General features: G+C 39.5%; 1 protein-coding gene across 6 annotated transcripts in view; it reads right to left on the bottom strand.

The window, feature by feature from the left end:
• The window catches only part of LOC127580978 (TBC1 domain family member 22B-like), a 260,989-nt gene that overhangs the window by 155,108 nt on the left and 80,823 nt on the right, over positions 1-25,058 (bottom strand). For all 6 annotated transcript variants that reach the window (XM_052035004.1, XM_052035008.1, XM_052035005.1 and 3 more), the window contains 2 exons: positions 19,136-19,264; positions 18,005-18,070 (listed from right to left, as the gene is read on the bottom strand). In XM_052035004.1, the coding sequence (XP_051890964.1) occupies positions 18,005-18,070; positions 19,136-19,264 (195 nt within the window). The remainder of the gene's footprint in view (positions 1-18,004; positions 18,071-19,135; positions 19,265-25,058) is intronic.

Here is a 25,058-nt window from a genome sequence, read left to right as displayed (position 1 = left end):
CAGAAACAACTCAGACTGGCGAGCTGTAGATATCTGGTTGGAAATGGACATAAGCCGGCTGGCTCTGCAGCCCACACAAAGGGAACTGATGTGCTTTTGTACCAATCTTCCCCTGGCATCAGGAAAGGTCCTGGCCAAATGTCAGCAAGTAAAATTTCTAGGCTTTTACTTGAAATATTTTCTCACCCTCGAATCTCCCATAAGACTACCTTGCATCTCCAATTCAGCAATAGGCAATTCAGTTGGAAACAACAGCATTGACTTAAAACCAATTATGCAAATATGAGAATTTAAAAAAACTGCACAGGCTGATAATCTGTTTTAAAAAAAAAGAAAATACTGGAAACATGCAGCAGGTCAGGGAATATCTGTGGAAATAGAAACAGTTAACATTTTAGGCTGTAGACTTTCCTCAATAAACTATCGGATACGTGATATCACTGTGACCAAAGGCAGCAAAATACAAGACAAAAAGATCCTTTTGATATTGCCAAGTTGAGCAGTCAGCCTGAAGAATTGGAGAAATTAAGAAACCAGCAATGAAATTAATATAGATAGAGAAGATAAACTGCAAGTAATCTAGCACAAAATATTGAAGGATGAGACTGTAAAATCCTCCAAAGGAGTAGCAAAGATCACTGTTGGTTCCTGAAGGGCAGAAGAAGAAACTGCAGTAGGGAATAAAGAAATGACAAGGCATTAAACAAAGATTGTGTATCACACTTCCCTGTAGATAACTAGTACACTAATACCCTACTGAGCATTCAGGATGTGTTTCCCAAGAACAAGTGCCAATGGAGTCGGGGCTGAAAAGGATCATTGTATCATTACATATAGAGATGCACTACTGACAGCACTGCTGTGCCAGGACCTTGGCGTGCCCTCTGCTGACTCTCCCACAGCAAGAAATTATTCATTGTTCGGTGTGGAGAGACTGCTGGTGAGGGATGGTATTGAGGCCCAAGGTGAAGTGTGGATGCTCAACATTGAGATGTGAGGTTCAGGGCGAAGGACTAGCAGCACCTGCTCCATAAGATTACTGACCTTCCTGCTGAACTGTGGATGCTAACTACTGAGTTTGTTACCACAGAGAAATTTCTGGGCTGGGAAGACCCATGTGGCCTAACAAAGAGGCAGAGACAGCAAGTTCCATCACATCCAAAAGGAGGTGAAAAGACAGACTGCAGGATTATTGCTTGCATCTGTCTACAGAAATCTGCAATATGCACCAAGCAACTGTGGAGACTTTGTGTGCTACACAGCCTTGCCCAAGGCAGCAGGTGGTGCCAGTGGAAGAAGTACCCCAGAGCCCAAGAACTATCAGCGGAGTCTGAAAAGCAGCAAGCGCAAGAGGAGAAGAAGAAAGTGACCCAGCAGATGCCCCAGGTCAGCAGCCATAGTTAAACCTTTAAATTGGCAACACATTTGAAAAAGGCACTCCCTAACAAAGAGACACATTTCTTCTGGAGCATGCAATTAAAACTAAGGGACCCTCATACACATCAATCATTACCAACATCATAGTACAACAATAATCAGATGAGGGAGCACATGTGACACAAATTGCAGTCATTTTCTTCTTTGGACTTGGGTACTGATTATTATATATCAATGAATGACTCCCTAATGTGATCACTGAAGTAGCTTCCTCCCGCAATTGTGCATGCTCTCCTTCTGGGGCAATCCTTTTTATTTAGAAAGCATCTCTCACCAGCTAGTGGCAAATGAGTTCAATTCAATCCTACTGCCCAGAAGTATATGGCATCAGCAAATTTAGCAGATTAGGTACCACAAGATATGCAGCAATGTTAGCATTGCCAGACAATTCGAGGAGACACAGAAATCAAAAGGTGCAAACCAATGGAGGAACTTAAAAAAAATAAGAACTTCAACATCAATGTGCTGCTTAACCAGAAAACACTGTGGAACACCGATTTTGAAAGGTAATGGGTTAATGGACTGGCTATGAATTGGGGTGAAGTCAAGGGAATACTTGATGATCTCATTAATGGTAGTTGTGGGGATAGGTAAGGAGTATGATGAAACAAGTAAGTATAGAAATAACAGAAATATAGAAATGGAGAGTTTGTTGTGGATGGAATCAAGGGCAATTGCATTAAAGATGCAGACCATTGAGGAGTTCAAAGTGCTTTTCTCAGATGGATCTGGCTCCCTCTCTGCATCCATAACTGGTTCTCAATGGGGTGGGTCCTTGGGTGGTTGGACTCTAGATGTTTTGGAAAACAAAATGTGGCTGTGAACTAGAAAGGAATTTATCTGAGGGAAGCATTTAATGAGGAGATGGCAATTGAATTCACTGAGGATAGTGTCACTGTGTGTGAATTCTTAAGGAAGACACTACTTCAGTGAGAAAACTGGCATGGTATTGGTTTGTCAAAATGAAAGGAAGAAACAGTGTGGGGCACCAAGTGACTGCAGATGACCTGAAAAGGGGAAAAATCAGACTCCTCCTATCACCATAATTCCTAAGAGGGATAAAAAACATAACAGAGACAAAAGTGGAATTAGAAGCATGGGGCTTGGTTTTGAAAGCAAGCCAAACTATGTACACAAATTAGACGCAGGAAAAGACCAAATGAGATTATTCTGGATACATAACAAGACTGGGGTCTATGTTTTTCCAGCAGTAAATAGGCAACAGAGATAAAACAACAGAGAAAAGCCACAGTTATGTGATATGAGACATCTGGTGTCTCGAATATTTTCTTTACTTCACTATGTATACAGTTGCAAAATATTCTGGTTCCATTTACATAATCAGCCTGTCAAGTTGGTAAGTGAATAATTTTCTCAAAAAAATTGCAAATTTTTTTTTAAAAGAGATCAACCCAATTCCCTCCTGCACTTTAAATAAAGTGAAGAAATAAATCAACAACTGTTTTTCTCATTTGTCCCAGTAGACAATTTTAAATGAGTGGTGAGAAGAGCAAACCAAAGTGATAATCTCAAAGGAGAACAGTGTGACACTAGAGTAAGAGAGACAAAGGTGCGATCTTTGTTGTTTAGAGTCACACAGACACCACATAAGTTTAGACTGGGCACACAGTGGAAGCTATGGATAGGCAGGTAGGCTTCTGTTAGCAAGAAGGTATCACTATCCCTTATCAAGTTTGCTATCAAAGCTACAATATTAAAACAATGATCGACAATAAACAGGTGATAAGGGCCTTGTTGACAAGTGAGCAGAGATTTTGAAAATATAGAAAAGGGCAGTAATGGATGATCAACTGGTATAACAAACAGATGGGTCAGTGGAACAGGAATGTGGTAGGATTTGCCCTCAGTTAACATATTAGCTGCGGTACTTTACAAGAGTCTAAGACTGATCACTTGGGGTAGCTGTCAGCAAAGTCAGAGATGAGGGCTTAAATGGAGCTACAAAAGATGAAGAGAAATAAAGGAGGAAGCTATAGGCTGAGCAATGATAGTTAAGATTAACATGACAGCACAGGAAAAACCAAATTCAAGAAATGCTGAAGGACTAGAGTGCCATTTGGGATGGCATATTGTCCCAAAGAGGGGAACATGAAACATAGAAAAGGAACAGGCCCTTCGACCTATGATGTTGTGCCGAACTAATCAAACTAGTAATTTAACAACTGACTAAAGTCATCCCTTCTTCCTACACAATGTCCACATCCCTCCATTCTCTGCACATTCATGTGTCTATCAAAGAACATCTTAAATGCCTCTATTATATTTACCTCCACTCCTACCCCTGGCAGCACATTCCAGGCAATCACCACTCTGTAAAATAAAACTTGCCTCGCACGGTTCCTTTGAACTCACCCCTTCTCACCTTAAATGTATGCTCTCCAGTATTAGAAATATAGACACTGGGAAAAAGACACAGCCTGTCTATTCTATCTGTGCCTCTCATAATCTTATAAGCTTCTATCAGGTCTCCCCTCAGCCTCCACCACTCCATAGAAAACAACCCAAGCCTGGCCAAACTCTCCCCAGAGCACATGCCCTGTAATCTAGGCAGCATCCTGTTAAATTCTGTCTACATCCTCTCCAAATGAAGGGAGGTTCATCGATAGAAGTGTTAGATAAAATTAAAGAGGAATAAAAACAGTGAGGTGGGGAGGGATGGTTAAAAAGTGGAAAACTAATGATCAATTCAGCAGCTGTCAAAATATATACACAAGAATGGACACAAAGAAAATTCAAATTACTCAGGTCTGCTTACATAGCAAACAAGGAATTCATATACCCTGATACTAAAATGGAAATAAAAATGAGATGGTTGGAGGGAGACCACATCATTTCTAAATATATAGTCTGATGCATCTTGTGTGTGAAAAAGATGTTCAATTGTTTTGGTTAAGTACATTTAAATTATTAAGAACACCATCTTCTCTCCACCACAAAAAAAATTAGGCACAGTAAAGATCAATGTTACAAGTTACACAAATAGAATTCTCAGAAGTATTCCATTCCCAACTACAAAGATGTATGATTCCATGAAAGTGAAGATTAAATAAAATGAGAAAGCCTGATTGATCTGCATATAAAATTGAGCAATTGTGATAAGTGCAATGATTAATGTTTTATATTACTTGCAGCACATCAACTTCAATTGCTCATTTTGTAATAATGCTGCTTAAGAATTCTTTGCAAAACTTGAATGCACCTGCAACCACTTCAATTTCTCAGTTTTTGCATATAATTTCATTCACTTCACTCATTTAATTTAATCGCATCTTGTGGACATCAAACTAGATGCACTTAAAGTTCAAATGCTTCAATGACAAAACATTTTACTGTTATCACAAAGCCACATCAAAAAATTGGCATTACAAGTCAATGAATATCATTCAATCCTGACAACATGGATTGGCCAAGCAAGAGTAAAAATAAAAAAAATAACTTAATTTGCAGAAAAATAGAAGGAATTCTTTATTTTGCATCATCAACACACAAATAGACCACGCTCAGACCAATCTGGGAAAATAATTAATGCCTGCTGCAGATCAGTCTAGATGATAATGTTTACTACATGTATGAGAAGTGCTCCATAGATTATTTTAAATAATATAGTCAACTGCTATTATTTATGAAATCCCCACATACAAGCACTCAAATGGGCAACATTATGCAACCTACCATCAGGATTTCCTTGTAACATGGGGGCAATGTAAGATGCATTCAATTACACTATCTGCCGGCTCACTGAGTCTTTCCATTAAATGAAACAATTAGCTATCAAGCATTCCAGAAATGCATGAAGAGCGAGTGAAACTAAAAATGAAAATTTTAGCATTAAAATGAGAAAAAGTCTCCAGTACTTGGATGGCTTTCCAAGGTTCAGGATTATCAAACCTGTTTCTTTTTTGAAAATGAAATTTAAACTAAATAAATAAATGGGAACTTCAGAAAAAATGTGTAAAGCATTAACTCACTTTCATCACTCTCAGGCATAAATAACTTGAGTTCTCCAAATATCTACAGAATTGAAATGATAGCCTGGAATTTGCCTTCAGATTAATAGCAAAGTTATTTGTATGAATTGTTATTAAAGAAGAAATTTGAGAGCAAATTACATTAAGCATGGAAGTCAGAAGTTGGTATCACTGCCCCTCCAGTGTGCATTGTTGCAGCATTCTCTCTGTGATCAATGAACTGATGAGCACTTCAGATATGTACAAAAACATTCAAAAATGTTGAAGTAGGAAAAGTTTAAAATCAGGTGCTCTGCCTCCCAGACAACTTTTTTTAAAATATATGTATGTGGATTGTCACTGTTTCAATTAATTTTGAAAATGATTTTGAACTATGAAAATAACATGTTTTATTTAAGTTTCTGACATTTCTGCCTTCAATTTAATCTCTTGTATATTTCCAATTTTTTGTTGTTTATGAAATATTTAGAAATTTAATTAAAATTCGTGGGTATTCTTAACTTCCTGGTTTGCTGATTATGGAAACTTTTCAATGTAATTACCTCCTAAAACGGCCTGAAGACATAGCTGCTGCTGCTCGATGGTAGCAAATGTGGGATATTCCAAGCCACAGAAAACGCTCAGTCTTTGTGGACGGGTTTTTATTGTGAGGTTGTTTTGTAACTGACTGTAAAATCTAGGCCATTGCTCCAGGTTTGATAAAAATGTGGTACAACAATTCTTCAACCAAATGAAACTCTTTAGTGATGCAAGGTCAAAAGAACTGCCCACACCAGATACAAAATATGGCCCACATCAGGTATGGATATGAAAGAAGTCACTTACTCTGCAAACTGAAACTACAACAAATATCAGTGCAGTTTTTTTTTCCTGGTATCCTTCCAATAAAGAGGATTTAACATTTAAAAGACAAATGAATCCTTGTGATAATGTGCACATCATTTTCTGTGTTCCATCAATGGAGCAGAGCTTTCAGCCATCATGATTCCTCTCTCCAGAATTTTCTCTTTCAACACCTCTGCTTTATTACTGCTAACTTGCCCATCTTCAAAACCCTAATAAACCAATCTGTTTTCTCATGCATTTGATCAGCAACCTTAATTCTTCTGTTACTACTTGCAGTCTGTTCATCTGCTGTGGAGCGCCATGGAACACTGACTGTGATAAAGTACCCATATAAATGCAGTTGATGTTGTCTGTATTAATGTCTGTAAGATTAGTTCCTGCTCAATTCCTAACTGAAATGCGCAGCTGGGAAAGTAAAATTATCGCAGGTTTCGCTAATCTAACTCAGAAAGATCCAGCAGAATACAAAAGTGTGAAGATTCTGTGTCTATCTGTTGAATTATTTCCTAGCTTTTTCACTTAAAACAATGTCTCAAGTGATATCTAGCTGTATCACTTGACACACCAAGATGCAGCTTTCATTTGTTATTACAGAGCTGTTAAAGTTTATGGGAAGGAATCTTGCTGCCCTTACATAACACCAGTTACTAAGATTGTGAAATGTTAAGCTAGCTTTGACAAAAGCCCCAGATACTGCTACAATTTGGAATGTTGCTTTGGCAAAACAGACACAAAAAATTCATGAAGTAGTAGAAAATGGCTTAAAGTCAACTGAAACAAGCTCATCAAAAATGTTTGCAGCTGCCACATACTAGAAGGGAACAAGAAACAGCACACCATGATTGAAGAGTCGGCTGAACTGAAGTGTAGCAACTGATTCTTGAGAGAAAAAGATTGAAAGGCATAAAATTATATCTGGAATACATGATAAGTCAGAAAATACTCGTAAGAGAGGGAACAGAGAGAAAAATAATAAAGCTCAAATTCCAAGTACCTTTGGATGGTCTCCATTTTGGAGTTATACAAATTGTTGTTTGCATTTGAGGGCAAAGTTTATTTGCTGGATTTAGAAAAAGAATCAAGGTATGGAATAAACCCAGAAAGGTACAAATTAATTGCAAGGCAAGGATGATAATTTGATTGACTCCTCATGTTAATTCTTCAAAAAAATTCAATGAGGGAAGAGCATCTAATACAGTTTATATGAATCTCAGTAAGGCTTTTGACAAGGTCTGTGGTCAAAGACCACAGGATCCAAAGTAAAGAGCAAGTTAGGTCAAAGAAAGACTCAGAAGAAGCAAAGAATGATGTTTGCTAAGTATATTTGGAAGTCTGTTATCAATGGGGTTCCACAGGCTCCAGTACTTAGTACCTTGAAATGTGTTAATGATCCAAGGCCTAAATGTAGGGAGCACAATAAAGTAGTTTGCATTTGACACAAACGTTGGTCAAATAATGAGAATGAAGAGGAAAGTTACAGACTTCGGTTGGGAGGAAAAGTGGCAAATGGAATTGCAAAAATTGTAAGGTAAACCAGGTTTGAAAGGTGCAACAGGACAAGGAAATAAATGAAAAATGGCAGGATAGTGAATGTTGTGGAGGAACATTTCAAAAGGGTTTCAATTTAGAGGCATTCTATCATAATCCCACAGATGACAGTTTTGCACTACTAGTTCCTCAGCAAAGTGCATACACCAAATGACCGAACCTGTGGTTCCTCTCATACCAAGCAAGATTACTATTGCTGTAACAATGGTATAACCACATATCCTGAAACACAACAGGTTAATAGGGGAGCTGAAAAACACAGAGGGTGCTTTCCTTTATTAGCCAAAACATAGATTATAAGACCAGGGGAGTATGAACTTCATAGAGTTAGACAGTAATGGAAACAGGCCATTCAGCCCAATTCGTCTATGCCAACCAAGATGCCATTCCATACTCATCCCATTTGCCTACATTTGGCCCCTATCCCTCTAAACCTTCCCTATCTATGTACCTCTCCAAATGTCTTTTAAATGTTTTAAATGCATCTACCTCTACCTCCTTTGACAGCTCATTCAATATACCCATCACCCTCTGTGTGAAAAACTTGCCTCTCAGATCCCCTTTAAATCTTTCCCCTCTCATTTCAAACCTATGCCCTCTAGTTTTAGACTCCTCTATCCTGGAAAAAAAAGACTATCTATGCCCCTCATGATTTTATAAACCTCTATAAAGGTCACCCCCTCAGCCTCCTTTGCTCCAGGAAAAACACTATCCAATCTCTCCTTGCAACTCAAGCCCTCTAATCCAGGCAACATTCCTGTGAATCTTTTCTACACCCTATCTAACTTAATCACATTCTTCCTTTTGTGCTGCAACCAGAACTGGACACAATATTCCAAGTGCAGCTTAACCAATGATTTGTACAACTGTAACATAATGTCTCAATTCTTGGACTCAAATGTCAAGGCCAACGAAGGCAAATATACCATATACCTTTTTCACCACTCTATCTACTTGAACCATCCCCTCAGGGAACTATGTACTTATACCCCAAGGTCTTGCTGTTCAGTAACACTCCCCAGGGGCTTGCCATTCACTACGTATGTACTGCCTTGGTTTAACTTCCCAAAATTCATCATGTCACACTTGTCAGAGTAAAGTTTCATCTGCCATTCCCTTGCCCACTTTCCCAGTGGACCCAGTTGATCCCAGCTGCAACCTAAGGCAACCTTCTTCACTCGCCACTATAGCCACCAATTTTGGTGTCATCTGGAAACTAGCTCATCATGCCCCCTATATTCTCTTCTAAATTATGAATATATCTAATGAACAATAAAGGACCCAGCACAAACCCTGCAACACACTACTAGTTATACGTTTCCAGTCTGAAATGTAACCCTCCATTATCACCCTCTGCTTTCTACTACCATGCCAATTTTGTATCCAAATTGCTACCTCACCTTGGATCCCACGTATCCACACTCTGGACCAGCCTACCATGCGCGACCTGGTCAAAGTCCTTGCTGAAGTCCATATAGACAATGAGTACCACCCTGCCCTTATCTATCTTATGGCTACCTAAAGCAAAGCATAACTTAATTAAGCCACAGCTTAAGTACTGTGTAAAATTATGGTCATTAAAGGAAAAGATATGACAACAAGTAGCAGCAGAGGTCTGCAATTTAGACCCTCAGTTTCACTTGTTAATACCATCATGGCTAATCTGACTGCATCATCTCCACATTCCTACTTACCTGCTGTAACCTTTGTCCCTCTTGTTTATTCAGTACCATCCTAACTCTGACTTAAAAACATTCAAAGATTATCCTCCCACTGCCCTTTGAGAAAGATTCAGAGAATTATGATGCTCATCTCCAACATAAGGGAAATCCCTTATTTTTTTAAGGGAGGGAGCAGAGTTACGAGGTGTCGGATCCGGTTATTTTTGAATCTGCAGGTTCTTTCAGGAGTCCAAAAATGAGTTGAAAACAACTTGGTGCTTCACAAAGTTTTATTGGAAAAGTTTAAAACAAAGAAATAGTTTCAGAGCACATGGCACTAGTTTTACTACTGGGAGATGAGCTGAGACAAAAGGAACTAAAAATGAGCTAGGGCCAAGGGGGGGGGGGGGAAGAGAGCAAGAGAGTAATTAACAAAAAAACAACACCTTTTATACCAGAGATAAGAGGTACTCCTTAGCTAACAATAGTCCAATCAGAAAATCTATTAGATACCTGTGGCAAAAACAGACCATTGAGAAAACACGTATTCGCCTGATGGATGAACCAATAAGCTAGAAAGCGACCATTCCTTGTGCAGCCACTTGAGGTGTATACATGTTAAAAAATTACTTAAAACAGTCGAATCCAATAGAGGACATTGCAGGGATTGGAAAAATGCAGCTATGAAAAAAAAAGATTAGTTCAGAATGTTTTCTTTGGAACAGAGAAAGCTGAGGGGAGATATAATTGAGGTCCAAAAAAAAAATAGAACAGGTTAAGTTAGACTGAATATGAGGAACTTATTTTCCTTAGCGCGGGGGGGGCGGGGGCGGGGGCGGGGTCGTGGTTAGGAACACACTCCATAATTCTCAGGGAATTGTCCCTAAACACATCCCTAAAATTCTTCCCTGAAGAAATAGAAGACCACCAAGGAAAACCTGAAATTAGTCATTTGATTTGACTTTCTGTTCATTGTTAGCCTCAATGTTAAAAATATTTGATACACTCAACTAGTTTATAAAACAAACATAAAACAAGCTACCTCCACAAATAGTGCTATACTTTCCAGCATCAGCAATATTTTTTTGTTTTTTGATTATCACATGGCTCTTGATACGTGTCTTTATTCTATTCAGTCCACATTAATGCAAAAATATGCGCTGAATTTAACAGATTGTGATCAATTTAGCCCAATAGGATAACAGCACAAACATTTCATCTGTGCGACACTACAAAGTGTGCCATGCACTACTCTAAAACATATAAATGTAATAGTAGATAAAGTTTACAGTTTGGTTTTACAGCTAAGTGTCGCTTAATGTGTAACACTAAATATGTAACTGTTGATCATTTAAGGTTGTAACAAAAAGATGAATTCAACAATTTAATGTTTATGCATGTAAACTATTCATCCTGGGCCTGATGGAATAGAGACTACGCCTATTTGATATTTGTTATTCCCAAGCAATTTAATCTTGATTACTATCAATGAAAATTTGGGAACTGAAGCTTTATTTTAAAACTGAAATGTCAAGAACAGTTATTTCACATGAAGAACTTATTACATTCCACAGCCGCCGTATACTTGAATCTCCCAAATGCAGGTGCAAAAGATTGCATGTCAGGATGTGTGCAGCAACTCAAGTGAAGAAACTAACTATTCCAGCCAGCTGCATGATGCATACCTCCTCCCTGAAGATCACACAACATCACATTGCTTCCAGAGCTAAATATGTCCATGGCCAAAAAGAAGCCATTCAAGGATGATATCTAGTTATGAATGGCCTATCAAAAGAGTGGGAATACAGAAGAGAAGAAGCAAAATCAAATGAGTTGTAGGTGTACAAATTAAATAGAAAGCACAGCATTCTCATTTTAACTGCTGGTCTTATTCCAGCTGCCTGCAAAAAAATTTGCCTCACTCATCAATATTAAGATTGAACCCCATTTCAAAGTACAATCATTATTAATTGCATTTATTTCAAAACTTTTTTTTGATGAATTTTGAATACTATCAAACCGTTCAACAAGCCAACAAAATGTGAATTGTCAAACTGTCAGCTTATCTGCCATCGGCAATTTAATCAAGGCTAAATTAACACCATGTGGCTAAATAGTTACAAATGGAAAACTTAATAAAACAAGTGTAGCGGTTGCTACCGCGGAATAAAACAAGACTCTACTGGAGGATTGCCAAACAGAACTGGTTTTATTTTCCCGCCTTGCGCGGGCCCTTTAAGGGAGAATGTTCCCACCCAAAACAACCGGCAATGACGTAAGTCCTACGTCATCAGGACTTTCCCACGCGCGGGTTCTCCCCGTCGCTCGGAAAGACGAGGCCCGCCGCCACCTTGGGCCTCGTCGCTCCGACGCCACGCGACCCGACTGCCGAGCCGGTTCGCCCGACTAGATGGTGAGTCGCCACACAACCCCCCCCCCCCCCCCCCCCCCCCCCAGAACCAGCGATACAGTCCCCAAGGTCCGTGGGCTGTGCCAGCTGCCGCTTAGGGGGGCGGCCTCTGCGTCGCAGCGTGGCAACCTCGACAGGCTGTTGCAGATCCAAATGGGCCGGTTTGAGGCAGTCCGCCGTGAAAACCTGGTCCCTGCCCCCAATGTCCAAAATAAAAGTGGATGTCATCGGGGAGATGTTCGAGGAAGGCCTGTTCGAACATCAGGCATGGCTTGTGTCCCTCGGCCAATGCCAGCATCTCATTCATTAGGGCGGATGGGGATCTGTCCCCCAGGCCATCCAGATGAAGCAGGCGGGCGGCGCGCTCACGACGGGAGAGGCCGAAGGTCCGGATCAAAAGGTCTTTGAAAGCCGGGTACTTATCTTCCTCCGGAGGCGACTAGATGAAGTCTCCAACCTGGGCGGCTGTCTCCTGGTCCAGAGAGCTAACCACATGGTAGTACTTCGTGGAGTCGGAGGTGATCTGCCGAAGGTGGAATTGCGCTTCGGCCTGGTCAAACCAGATGCTGGGCCGAAGTGTCCAAAAGGTGGGCAGCTTGAGGGCCACTGCGTTGGCTGCTGCGCTGTCGTCCATTTCGCGGGTCCAAAAGCCGTTTGGACAGTCAGGGTCACCAATGTAGCGGTTGCTACCGCGGAATAAAACAAGACTCTATTCGGAGGATTGCCAAACAGAACTGGTTTTATTTTCCTGCCTTGCACGGGCCCTTTAAGGGAGAATGTTCCCGCCCAAAACAACCGGCAATGACGTAAGTCCTACGTCATCAGGACTTTCCCACGCGCGGGTTCTCCCCGTCGCTCGGAAAGACGAGGCCCGCCGCCATCTTGGGCCTCGTCGCTCCGACGCCACGCGACCCGACTGCCGAGCCGGTTCGCCCGACTAGACGGTGAGTCGCCACACAAGAGTAAAAATGTGAGAATATGGTCAGGGTGAAATTAGCTGGTTAATGGTCAAGTATCAACCTCAAATTTAGTTTAACATTTAGTATTTTAACCTAGAACTTTTTAAAAGTTCATATAACTAATTTCAAAACAAATGATAAAAAGTCTTGATTTTCCCTTCAGCCGAAAGGGACAAATACTTCATTGCGCGAATTATCTGTATGATATTCTCTTTCTATTTCATTCTTAAATGGGTATTAATTAAATGTAATCATTTCCTTCCCTTTAGCCTTGCTGAGGAAAACTAGATAAATTACTCTTCAAGGCATGGCAATTTTTATTTTGTATGACATTTTGACAAGTGAAATTAGAATAATTTAACATAATTTAAGACTTCCAATATTGCTGAATCAATTCTGACCATCTTTGGTGCACATTAATTAAATCAATTCATACCCGTCTCCTCAGCAACATTCCCTCCCAACAAAATATTATCCCATGTCTTAAGAGCATTTATAATTACCTCCTTGGCATATTTTTCTTGGTTGAAATAAGAGTAATGTATTCCTTTTATTTACTTCCCTTTGCGCAAGGAAGATATCAACATTTTGCTAATTGGAATCTAAAGCACTTTGTGCAACATTGCTTTAGTTTCCTACAATTTCTAATCTCTAAGTAAATTCCAAAACTTAGCCATTACAACACTATTTTTAGTTCAAGGCAAAACAGCACGAATATCATCTGGGTATCAGGGTAGAAGTTGGGGCTACTATTTTGCAATAATTTGTCGAGAAGCCAATATTATATCAGATTCACAGAATATTGAGCCTGGAATTACCCATCTTATAACAGGATTTAAAAAAAAAGAAAAACTACAGTCTACACCATGTACATGTTATCATCTCAATGCAGAATTCCATGCGAGATCACTAACCAGCTTTTCAGATAGAACTCTCAAATTTCATCACTTTCATTGCAAATTTCCACCTTGCTCTTACGTTCAACATGGTCCACCTCAGAATCTTCCTTTCCCTTTGCGGATCTTTCCAGTTCCATCTCAGGGAAGAGGTTAGAGACAAACGTGCACTGCAAACCCATAGACTCACACAGCTACCTTGACTATACTTCCTCCCACCTTGTCTCCTGCAAGGACCACATTCCATTCTTGCAGCCCCCCCATCTCTGACATATCTGGTGCCTTCAAGATGACTTCCTTCTTCCTGAATCATGGCTTCTTATCTATCATCATTAACAAAGCCTTTGATTGCAATTCAGATGTTTCATGCACCTCTGCTCACAATCAGAACAAAGGATAGAGTTCTTCTGGTCTTCAATTTACACCCCACCAGATACTGCATTCAATGGATTATTCTTCACAATTTCCACTATTTGCAAGGTGAATCCACCCCCAGACATCTTCCCCTCCCCTCCCAGTATTCCAAGATGACTGTTCCCACTCTTTCATCTCCACCTTCTTGTGCCACTTTATCAAGCAACTGCAGGAAATGTAACATTTGTCATTGCACATATTTCCTTCCCACCTTCCTGGGACCTAAACAGTTCTTCCAGGTGAAATAGTGAGTCAATTGCACTTCCTCCAATCGACATATAGTATTCAGAGCTCACAATATGGTTTCCTTTACACTGGAGAAACCAAAGACACATTGGGTGACCACTTAACAGAGTGCCTGCATTCAGTCTTCATGGAAAACCCCCGAGCTTCCAGTTGCTTGCCGCTTTAATTCTCCATCCCATGCCCATTCTAACCAGTCTGTCTGTGGCCTCCTGCACTGTTATAAAAAGGCCCAATGTAAGCTCAAGGAACTTCATCTTCTGACTGGGCATATCACAGGCCTCCAGGCACAATATCAAATTGAAGTAACCCATTTTCTCTGTTTAAGAACTGAGCAGTTATGCTGTGGACCATCGATCTGTAATATTAGCTCAGTGATTTTGTTTTCCATTTTACTGGTACAACGTAACCAGCCAGGCATTTCTTAATCGCACACCCTTTATCTTCCTTTGTTTGTGTCGTCTCTCTCTGTGACTGTTCTCATTAACCTAAATTTATTAATTTAATTTAACTTAAATTATAAATTCACAGATGACACCACTGTTGTTGGTAAAATCTCAGATGGCAACAAGGCGGCGTACAGGAGTGAGACATATCAGCTGGTTGAGAGGTGTCGCAATAACAACCTCATACTCAACATCAGCAAGACCAAGGAACTGATCATGGACTTCAGGAAGGGGATGTCAGGAGAATACGCACCAGTCCTCATTGAGGGGTCAGTGGTGGAAAGGGTGAGCAGCTTCAAGTTCCTGGGTGTCAACATCTCCAAGGATCTGTCCTGGGTCCAGCATGTTGATGCAATTACAAAGGCGGCACACCATTGGCTCTACTCTGTTAGGAGTTTGAGGAGGTCTGGTACGTCAAAGATTCTTGCAAATTTCTATAGATGTATGGTGGAGACCATTCTGACTGGTTGCATCACAGCCTGATATGGAGGCTCCAATGCACAGGATTGCAAGAAGCTGCAGAGGGTTGTAGACTCAGCCACCTTCATCACAGGCACAACCCTCAAGAAGGCGGCTTCCATCATTAAGGATTCGCACCATTTGGGATGTGCCCTCTCCTCATTACTACTATCAGGGAGGTGGTACAGGAGCCTGAAGACCCACACTCAGTGATTCAGGAACAACTTCTTCCCCTCTGCCATCAGATTTCTGAACGGTCCATGAACACTCCCTCATTGTTCCTTTTTTTTGCTTCTTTTGTTTTTGCACTATTTATTTATTTTGTAACTTATAGATTTTTATGTCTTTGCACTGCCACAAAACAACAAATTCCACACCATATAAGACAGTGATAATAAACCTGATTCTGATTCTAACCTATCAACCAGATAACTTCAACAGCTCATCCCCAAGGCAAGCCTGACCTCACCCTATCAGAGATATTCATTTTGTCCCATCAATCCCTCCCCTATTCCCCCTGCAACTTAGAACTAACGCTTTTTCTCCTTCTCAATTCTAATGATGGGTGTTTGATCTGAAACTAACTCTTTCCATAGATGCAGCCTGATTTTTAGGGTGTTTCCAGCATTTTCCCTTTTTATTTCAGAGTTTCAGTATCTGCAATTTTTATGATTTTAGACAACATCTAGTCAGTTAGTCACGTGTGTGTGTCTGTGTGTGTTTTATATCCATAGATTATTCTTTCACCCTGGCCCCAATCACTGACATTAATCTACTCTTATCTGTCCCTGATATCAAATGCTGTCTCTCTTTGCCCACCAGGGTTCTGAGAACAGCACAGCCACCCACTTTTTCTTCTCTCTCTCTCTCAGCTCATTCTAAAAATAGTATTCCAAGACCATGTGTTCTGCATGTAAACAGTCCCATAATGAAAAACAAATCCTCACCCAAAATACCCAAAGATAACTGCATGCATGGAAATTAAATCAGTAAAAATTGCAATGGTACATTCTAGTCTGGTGGTGGCAGTTAATACAATTTTCCAGACATAGTTGAAGGAGGTTAAATATAGCTCATAAACTTTAAATCAGCTTATTTGATAAACAATGTTATGCAGCCATTCTCTGTAGAATAAATGCTGGATTCTGGACCAAGTCTTTCAGCAGCCTGGATTGACGAAGAATCCAGGATAATTATGAGTGGACATGTCATGCTAAGGAGTGTAAGAATACCCAACTATCACATCACAAACTAATCCAGTAGGTGACTGACATTTCACACAAGCATTTTTAAGCAATTTAAAATTCTAAATTGGCAATTTGTAATCAATATCAAGAACTTATGTTTTTCATATCTGCCTTTAGCGAAACAAAACAACATGGAACATTGCTATCAGGGAATTCAGATGTTTTCCTAGATGCCTTTTTAGGGATTGAAAGATGTGAAACCCAGGATCCAACAGAGTTCTTGAACATGGAAGTGTTTTTTTCCCTTAATTACGGCATCTAGTGCTTGTATGAGGAATAAAAGACCACCTCTTAACCAATTTTTCCAGTTATAATGATCAGGGGAAATAAACATTTTTTTTTAAAAAGGCACCAGTCTTGTTGCAGTGTACTTGTTTCAAAAATCAAGAAAGCAGCAATTACTTCAGCTCTTATTGATGAAACCTGTCTGATAGTACTGCTGATTAAGGAATGACCTCAAAGGAAATATTAGCATGAGGGAAGCAGCTTCAGAAATTGCTGTGATAATGACTGCTTTGTTAAGAAAAGCAGTATCTTGCCAAAGGAAACACAGACTCAGGATAGCAGCAATAATGGGGAAAAAAAAATCAAACATGTAGTGGTACATCAGATGATGCAGCCTTTGTACACTAGAAGATTACTTTGGAAATTAAGAGAGTAAGAAGAAATAGCTTAACTGCCTTAACAAATAACAACATTGCATACATCTTTATTACACTGCTAACAGAACTATAAATGAAGTTACAGTGATACATCCATGTGCTTGACAATGTGTTAATATTGAGAACATCTGAGAGGTTTGGAAGTCTGTCCTCACACTCCATGCATGGTCCCTCTTCCAATTCTAAGTTTAACATAAGAGAATCTCAACAAACAATATTAGTATAACCAAAGAATGCTGGAAATACTCACCAAGTCAGGCAGCATCTATGAAGGGAGAAACAGACTTCATGTTTCAGGTTAAGTAACTTTCATGAGAACTCTCATGCAAGGTCACCAACCTGTAAAATTAACTTTGTCTCTGTCTCCACAGAGATATCTGATCTGACGAGAATTTCCAACATTTTTTGTTTTAATTTTCTTGTGTGAGTCTCAATGAAGATGAAGCAGCTAATAAACAGTACGCCTGTGTTCTGCTGTTCTCTAATTTCCATGGTAAGTTTAATATTCAAATGCAAAACAAGTACATGATGACATAGGTACATTCATCTCCTTCTAACAAACTGACACACAAGGAACTACCAACATGATCCCAATGCATGATACAGTTTTATTTTCTTTTACTTTACATATAATTTAAATATGCTATACAAAAAATATAATGGGGCTCTAGTTTTTTTTGAAAAGGGGTCTTCCGGGCAACTGACCTCAAATCTATTACTTCTGAGGTTTAATTTTAATCATGTACCAAGTAATATTAATTGTAAAATGTGTATTTGGCATGCTCACCTCTTGAACAGAAGGTTGTTGAAAGAGAGGAATAAGAGGATTAGTTCGAGGAATGTCAATGTGAATCTGTGAATAGAAAGGTAAAATTAAATTCTATCAAAGCAGATTAACAAAAAGATTATTATGAGTTGCATTTCATTTTGGAAGAATGTCCCAAGATGAATCTTTAATTGCTTCTAACTTTTTTCTTATCTACCTAGATTTTAAATGTTCTTACTGAAGTTGCATGGTGTTAAGAGAACCTTAGTGTGAAGCATTACAGAAAGGTTCAAAATGGTCACAGTTGAAATCATTGAAAGACTAAATTAATGGGACAATTCATCAGCTGTCAGCTTGGGTCCCTTTTCAATCTCCCAGAATCTTAAGGTAAAAATTATATGAAAAAAAGGCACTAAAAAGTAAAATCACCACATCTGGTTTATCTGTGCAATGTGTTACACTTTAATACTTTATTCCTTATAGTAGTTGATTAAAACAAAACTGAAGATTAAAATGTGATAAATAATTTGCAACTATCCAAATAAAACTCCTAACAGCATCATTTTTCAAATAAGCCTTTTTTCAAAAAAAAGTGTACTTTCATTAAATTACAAACAGATTGAAGCTAGTTACCTGAAAGAGAAAGTTAAAAAACATATTTCTTACTAACATTACACTCTCTTTAAAAGTTTAGTTCAATGTTAGAATTCTCACATTCTCCAACATTTTAGCACATTAATCAGACTGACACTATGAAGCAGTCATCAGTACTGAGAGACTGAATGATGCATTTTTCTACATGAAGTGTTGAAGAAAGGGTCTTACCTGCCCTTTCAGGTAGAAGAAAAAGATGTCCCTTATGACCTAACCACCCATGAACCAAAACTGCCAAAATATATTATCTGATCACTAATTTCAAAACAGTTTGTGATACCCTACAAATTGCAGCATGTTTGTCAACACAACAGCAGTGACATCTCTTCAAATTTGCTTTAGGTTAGTGAAAAGTACACTCTTTGAGATAATTCATTTCAAATTTTTTTTCTTTCTTAAGCTCATCTTTTTCAGATAGATCTTCTGCTAAAATCTTTAATTACAATACAAAGTAGCACACCAGTAGTTAGAAGAAACTGCTTAAATTCCATTCAGTACCTGTCGATAGGTATCTTGGTGATGTTCTTCATTTCTGGAATCATAATATTGTTCAATAAACCCAAAATACTCTTCCCGCTTTCGCTGTAAAGTGATTTCCCTTCTTTCCATATTTGCAGGCAGATATCCCTATTTTAAAAAAAAAGAAAAAATATGTAATGACATTAAAAACAAGCAGTGGAATAATTGAAGCCAAAGATAAAAGGGAACTTGGTCCTTCCCTCTTGGCCCAAATATTACAGGACATTGGAGAAAAGACCAGACTGCAGTTTCATTGCTATTCTCAGACTGTGCCTACCAACCTGTGAGGAACAGCAGAAAGTGAAATTCAAAACAACTAATGCAGCATCCAGTTTAAAAAATTCTGTCTTCCATCACACAAAGAAATAAACCTGGGGATCTACATGCCATTATAGTTTTCTACAAGTCTTTGTTTTTAATCATCATATTTTCATGTCCAGTTGCTTTAACTATTCTTCAACAGACCTGCATGGACCATATCAAGTAGTATCAGGTCTTGCATTCAACCGTCTCTTATACTCAACATTGAATTCAACAATCTCAGATAATCATTCTTTCCAGTATGTGAAGAAACTGGCCAGTTTTGATTCAAGGTCATAAACTTGTAACTCAGCTTCTGTCTGCCCGTTTCTCACGCAGTGGTGCCTGACCTGCGGATATTTCCTACGTTCTCTTTTATTTCAGATTTCCAGCAGGATTCTGTATTCCATAACTTCAAATACACTTTATTCCTTTCCTTTGTTTCCTCATTCTTCACTTTCTATTTACATCTCCTCCACCATCTCTCAGATGGCACCACCACCTTTCGTCTCAGTCAGTCTCTCTTGGTTTCCACCCTATCACAGACATTCACTTTGTTCTCCCCCATGTCTCGAGCCCTCCTTTCCTGCAACTTAAAAACACAGTTGATTTCTAATTTTCCCTCATAGGTGGCAACGCTGCTGGCAACCTCACAAAACCCGTGCTTCTTTATCATTCCAAGAACCCTCATGGTGGGGGAGTTTAGGGGGAGAAAAAAAGTACCTGTTGCAAGTATGTTACAGGTCAGGTAGAAGGTTGATATACTGTAGATTGTGCCTTCGGATTGGTTTCATAACTACTTCATAAGGGAGTTGCGTGCTGATAACACAACAAAGCCAAAACTGACAGCAAGACTGCATGCTAGATTACAGCCTGATTCTTGATAAAGTTCTATTTTTAAATGATAAACCTTGGCATTCAACAAATTTTTTCTTTAAATAAAGGGAAAAGGAGGGTAATAATCATCTTCCACATATATCAGCAGATTTTCTTTTAGTTACTTTTGTTGACCAACCACTCAGAATGATACACGGTTTAAGACAGAATGCTGATAAACAGTCACATTTTCCGAAATAATGAAACCTAACCATTTAGTCTCAACGGCATGGCAACACTATTCATCAAGGGTCAACGCTGAAAATAAGCAATCTGTGTAAATAAAGATTAACTGGACATGCAGCCCGTCACATTATTGAGTTTGGAAAGCATTGTCACTCCCTGATAATTCTAACTGGGAAAGCATTTATGCACATTCACATTGTGGATTATCCACAACACTGGTTGCAGATTGATCTCTGAACATTAAATAAAGCTTGCAGCTACCATGCAAGAGGGTTTTGGGAACTGTTCATCCAAGTCTTTTAAAATGAAGGGAGAATGAGGAGATGCCATGCAGAGCAAGAAACAGTTCTCTTATAGATACCTCAACAAGGTGCATTTTCCTAAGTGCTCACTGAGATACGCCACAATTTCAGCTACAAAATAAGACCAGAGTAATGTCGTCAATGACTTTGAAGTGGCACGCACAATAGTGTAGCAGTTAGCATAATGCTATTACAGCGCCAGCAACCCAGGTTCAATTCCGCCGCTGTCTGGAAGGAGTTTGTACATTCTCCCAGTGTCTGTATGGATTTCCTCCGGGTGCTCCAGTTTCCTCTCACATTCCAAAGACACACAGGTTAGGAGCTGCGGGCATGCTTTGTTGGCACCGGAAGAGAGTGGCGACACTTGTGGACTGCCCCCAGCACATTCTCAGTAGCGCAAAAAGACGCATTTCACTGTGTGTTTCACGTGTGACTAATAAATAAATATCTTATCTAAGTAGACTTAGCCATGGGACAAGAGCAACAGCTCACCATTCACAGAACTTTCCTGCATAAGAAAGGTCACAGAGGCCTTACACCTTTGATGTCTGAATTAAGTTTCTTCTCCTTTGATAGAAACCAGTTGTGCTCTTATGAATCTGAATGTCCTGAGCCCAGTAATTTCCATGCCACACTTACCAGAAACAGATACAGAGGGTATATCTTTCTGCTTTAAGGTATCTTGGTCTCCAGCAACATACATAAGCAATAGCAAGGCTTCCAACACCATGGTGGAAAAGCTCCTTTTCCAAGATGCCCCAGAAAACTCGCACAGCAATCAAGCCCTGACCACAGCACTAATTTCCTTCTTTCAAGGAAAGCAGTTGTATTTACACGAGGTAAATTTTACTGGCCCGAGCCCACCAGCATGTTAAATACATGCTTAAGACATAAGAGTTATTTCCACTCCTCACTCTCACTTTCTTGCTCAGAGCCTGTTAGTTACTGATCCCATCAGAAGGCATGCGGGCAATGTACATTTGCAGGAATCTTCAACAGCTGTTATTCAGCAAATATCAAAAGCAGCTCAAGTTCAAAAGTAAAAGATGAGATAAACTAGAAAAAAAACTCAATGTGGATATTACACTTTCTGAAAACAAAAACAGACCACATTTGGGTGTAGGATAAATGTTACATTTTTTAATCTTAAGTAGCACCTGAAAAGTGACTTACTTTAATGCACTAAGGACTACAGTCTCAGGATGCTTCAAACATAGTGATATCAAAGCTAATGCTATTTGAACTATCGTGCCAAGAAAAGCACTTATTTGAAGGGGATTGAGGGCTGTTGTAACCATATACCAAAAGGCACCGAACTTCCAAAATATCTCCAATTTACCAATTCTTTGCACTCAAAGGTTTGCAGGTAATTGCTTTGAGTGACATAACCATACAATTCCAATTTCCACAACAAAAAATTAGTTCCAAACTGCATATTTCAGAGTTTTATATTCACACTTCAGGGGGCATTGTAACAACTTCATAAAGACATACAGAATTTAGCTATTAATGCATTGTGATTATAGAATCCCTGGTGGAATGCTCCATAATATGAAAAACGATCTTGTGAAGAGCTATGCTACTAAATTCTCTTCAGCTGAACAGCATAGATTTTTCTTCAACTACAGGAAATGGAATAAAATTCACTTGAGAGGACAATACTGGATCTCTTCTTAGGGAATGAGACAGGGCAGATGACAGAAGTGAGTGTAAGGGAACACTTTGGATCGAGTGATCATAATTCCATTTGTTTCAAGATCATTATGGAGAAGGATAGGACTGATCCTAGGGTTAAGATTCTAAACTGGAGCAAGGCCAATTTTGAGGCCATCAGGAGGGATCTTGCTGGTGTGCATTGGGTGAGTTGTTTTCCAGCAAAGAGATGCTTGGTAAGTGGGAGGCCTTCAAAACTGAAATAATGAGAGTAGAGAATCTGTATGTTCCTGTTAGAATAAAAGGCAAGGCTAACAGGTTTAGGGAACCTTGATTATCAAGGGATATTGAGGCCCTGGTAAAGAAAAAGGGGGCACACATCGGGTATAGGCAGTTAGGATCAAATGAGGTGCTTGAGCACTGCAAGAAATGCACGAGAACACGTAAGAGGGATATCAGATGGACTAGAAGAGGACATGTTGCTGCTCTGGCAGACAAGGTGAAAGAGAATCCCAAGGGTTTCTAAGGCTATATTAGAAGCAAAAGGATAGTAAGGGACAAAATTGGTCTTCTTGAAGATCAGTGTGGTCATCTATGCGTGGTGCTGAAAGAGATGGGGGGGGGGGGAGATCTATAATGAATTCTTTTGAATCTATATTTACTCTAAAGACAGACACAGAGTCTATAGAATGGAGGAAAAAGATAAGCGAGGTCATGGACTGTATCTGGATTATGGAAGAGGAGGTACTTGCTGTCTTGAGGCAGATTAAGGTGGATAAATCCCCAGGGCCTGACAAGATGTCCCTCAGACCTTGTGGGAGGCTAGTGCAGAAATTGCAGGTGCCCTGGCAGAGATATTTAGAACGTCCTCAGACACTGGTGAGGTGTCAGAGGACTGGAGGATAGCTCATGTTGTTCCATTGTTACTCTAAGAAAAAGCTGGGAAATTATAGGCTGGTGAGCCTGACGTCAGTTGTGGGTAAGTTAGTGAAAGGTATTCTGAGGGACAGGATATATAAATATTTGGATAGACAGGGCCTGATTAGGGACAAATCCATAATTCTTTGAAAGTGGCATCACAGATAGATAGGGTTGTTAAGACAGCTTGAGGCACATTGGCATTCCTAAAGCAGGGCAGAGTACAAGAGTTGGGATGTTATGTTAAAGTTGTATGAGATGTTGGCGAGGCTGAATTTAGAGTATTGTGTGCAGTTTTGGTCACCTACCTACAGGAAAGATATTAATAAGCTTGAAAGAGTGCAGAGAAAATTTACACAGATGTTGCTGGGACTTGAGGACCCAAGTTGTCAGGAAAAGTTGAATAGGCTAGAACTTTATTCCCTGGAGCGCAGGAAAATGAGGGGAGATCTTATTGAGGTATACAAAATTATGAGGGGTATAGATAAGGTGAATGCATGCAGGCTTTTTCCCCTCAGGTTGGGTAAGACTAGAACTAGAGGACATAGGTTTAGGGTGAAAGGTGAAATATTTAAGGGGAATCTGAGAGGGCACTACTTCACCGAGGGTGGTGCAAGTATGGAATGAGCTGCCAGCAGAAGCGGTGGATGCGGGTTGAATTGTAACATTTAAGAGAAGTTTGGACAGTTGCATGGATGAGAGAGGTATGGAGGGCTATCGTCCAGGTACAGGTAGAAAGAACTGAGCAGAAAACCAGGCCAGCATGGACTAGATGAGCCGAAGGGCTGTTTCTGAGCTGTAGTGCTCTATGACTCTATGACTTTTTCCTTTATCACTCAAACAGAAGTACGTTTGAAGGCTGTTCCATAATAAAAAAAATGAGTTTATTTAGCAGCTTTATTCAAATTGGTATCAAAGTTACATAGATGCAAAGAAACTGGAATGCAGTGTGTAAACTGATTAAAACTATTCAGCAAAAGCACACACAAAATAAATATTTCAAACTCATTGTAGAACTCTGCATGTGTTTGCTTGCATTCAACGACATGTACTAATATACAAGTTGACCTTGTCAAGATAATCACACTACACTGGTTGTAACCCATGCTGACTGAGAGCTTGCCTGCATTTACAGGGCTTTTGTGTTTCATGCACAATGCACACCTTCTCCCCTTGTGATGTTGCTTCATCTTTGTGCCAAATAAATCTTCCAGTCTGGGAATGATTTCAAAATGTGTTAACTCATGCTGTTCTCATCAAAGTGCTCAATATTTGTTAGCCTTTGCTCACTACTACCAAAACACCTAACCTTCTGAAGGGCTGCCCTGTGAATGAAGAATGAAACAACACCCATGCAGCCCCTTGCACTTTACAGAATACTTCTTTTGCATCAGAGGCAGAACATAAAATAGAATATAAACAGAATAATTAGCATTGCTCATGAGAGTTTTATATTGTTCAAAAATCAAAGAACTTTAATTTTCTACAAACATGTAACGAACATAGTTAAAAAAACTACACATTGGGTGAGATACAAATTGGGCTATATTATCGAGGTTAATATCACATGGTTAAATATCAAGGACTCTCACTCTTCCATAATTACTTAATCCCTTCTGTGGTACTAACCACATCACATACAACTGCAGTCGTAGGTTTGAGTCATG

The sequence above is a fragment of the Pristis pectinata genome, chromosome 20 (assembly GCF_009764475.1).
Source record: "Pristis pectinata isolate sPriPec2 chromosome 20, sPriPec2.1.pri, whole genome shotgun sequence".
In the NCBI taxonomy this organism is placed as follows: domain Eukaryota; kingdom Metazoa; phylum Chordata; class Chondrichthyes; order Rhinopristiformes; family Pristidae; genus Pristis; species Pristis pectinata.
This window is presented reverse-complemented; position numbering and strand designations above follow the sequence as displayed.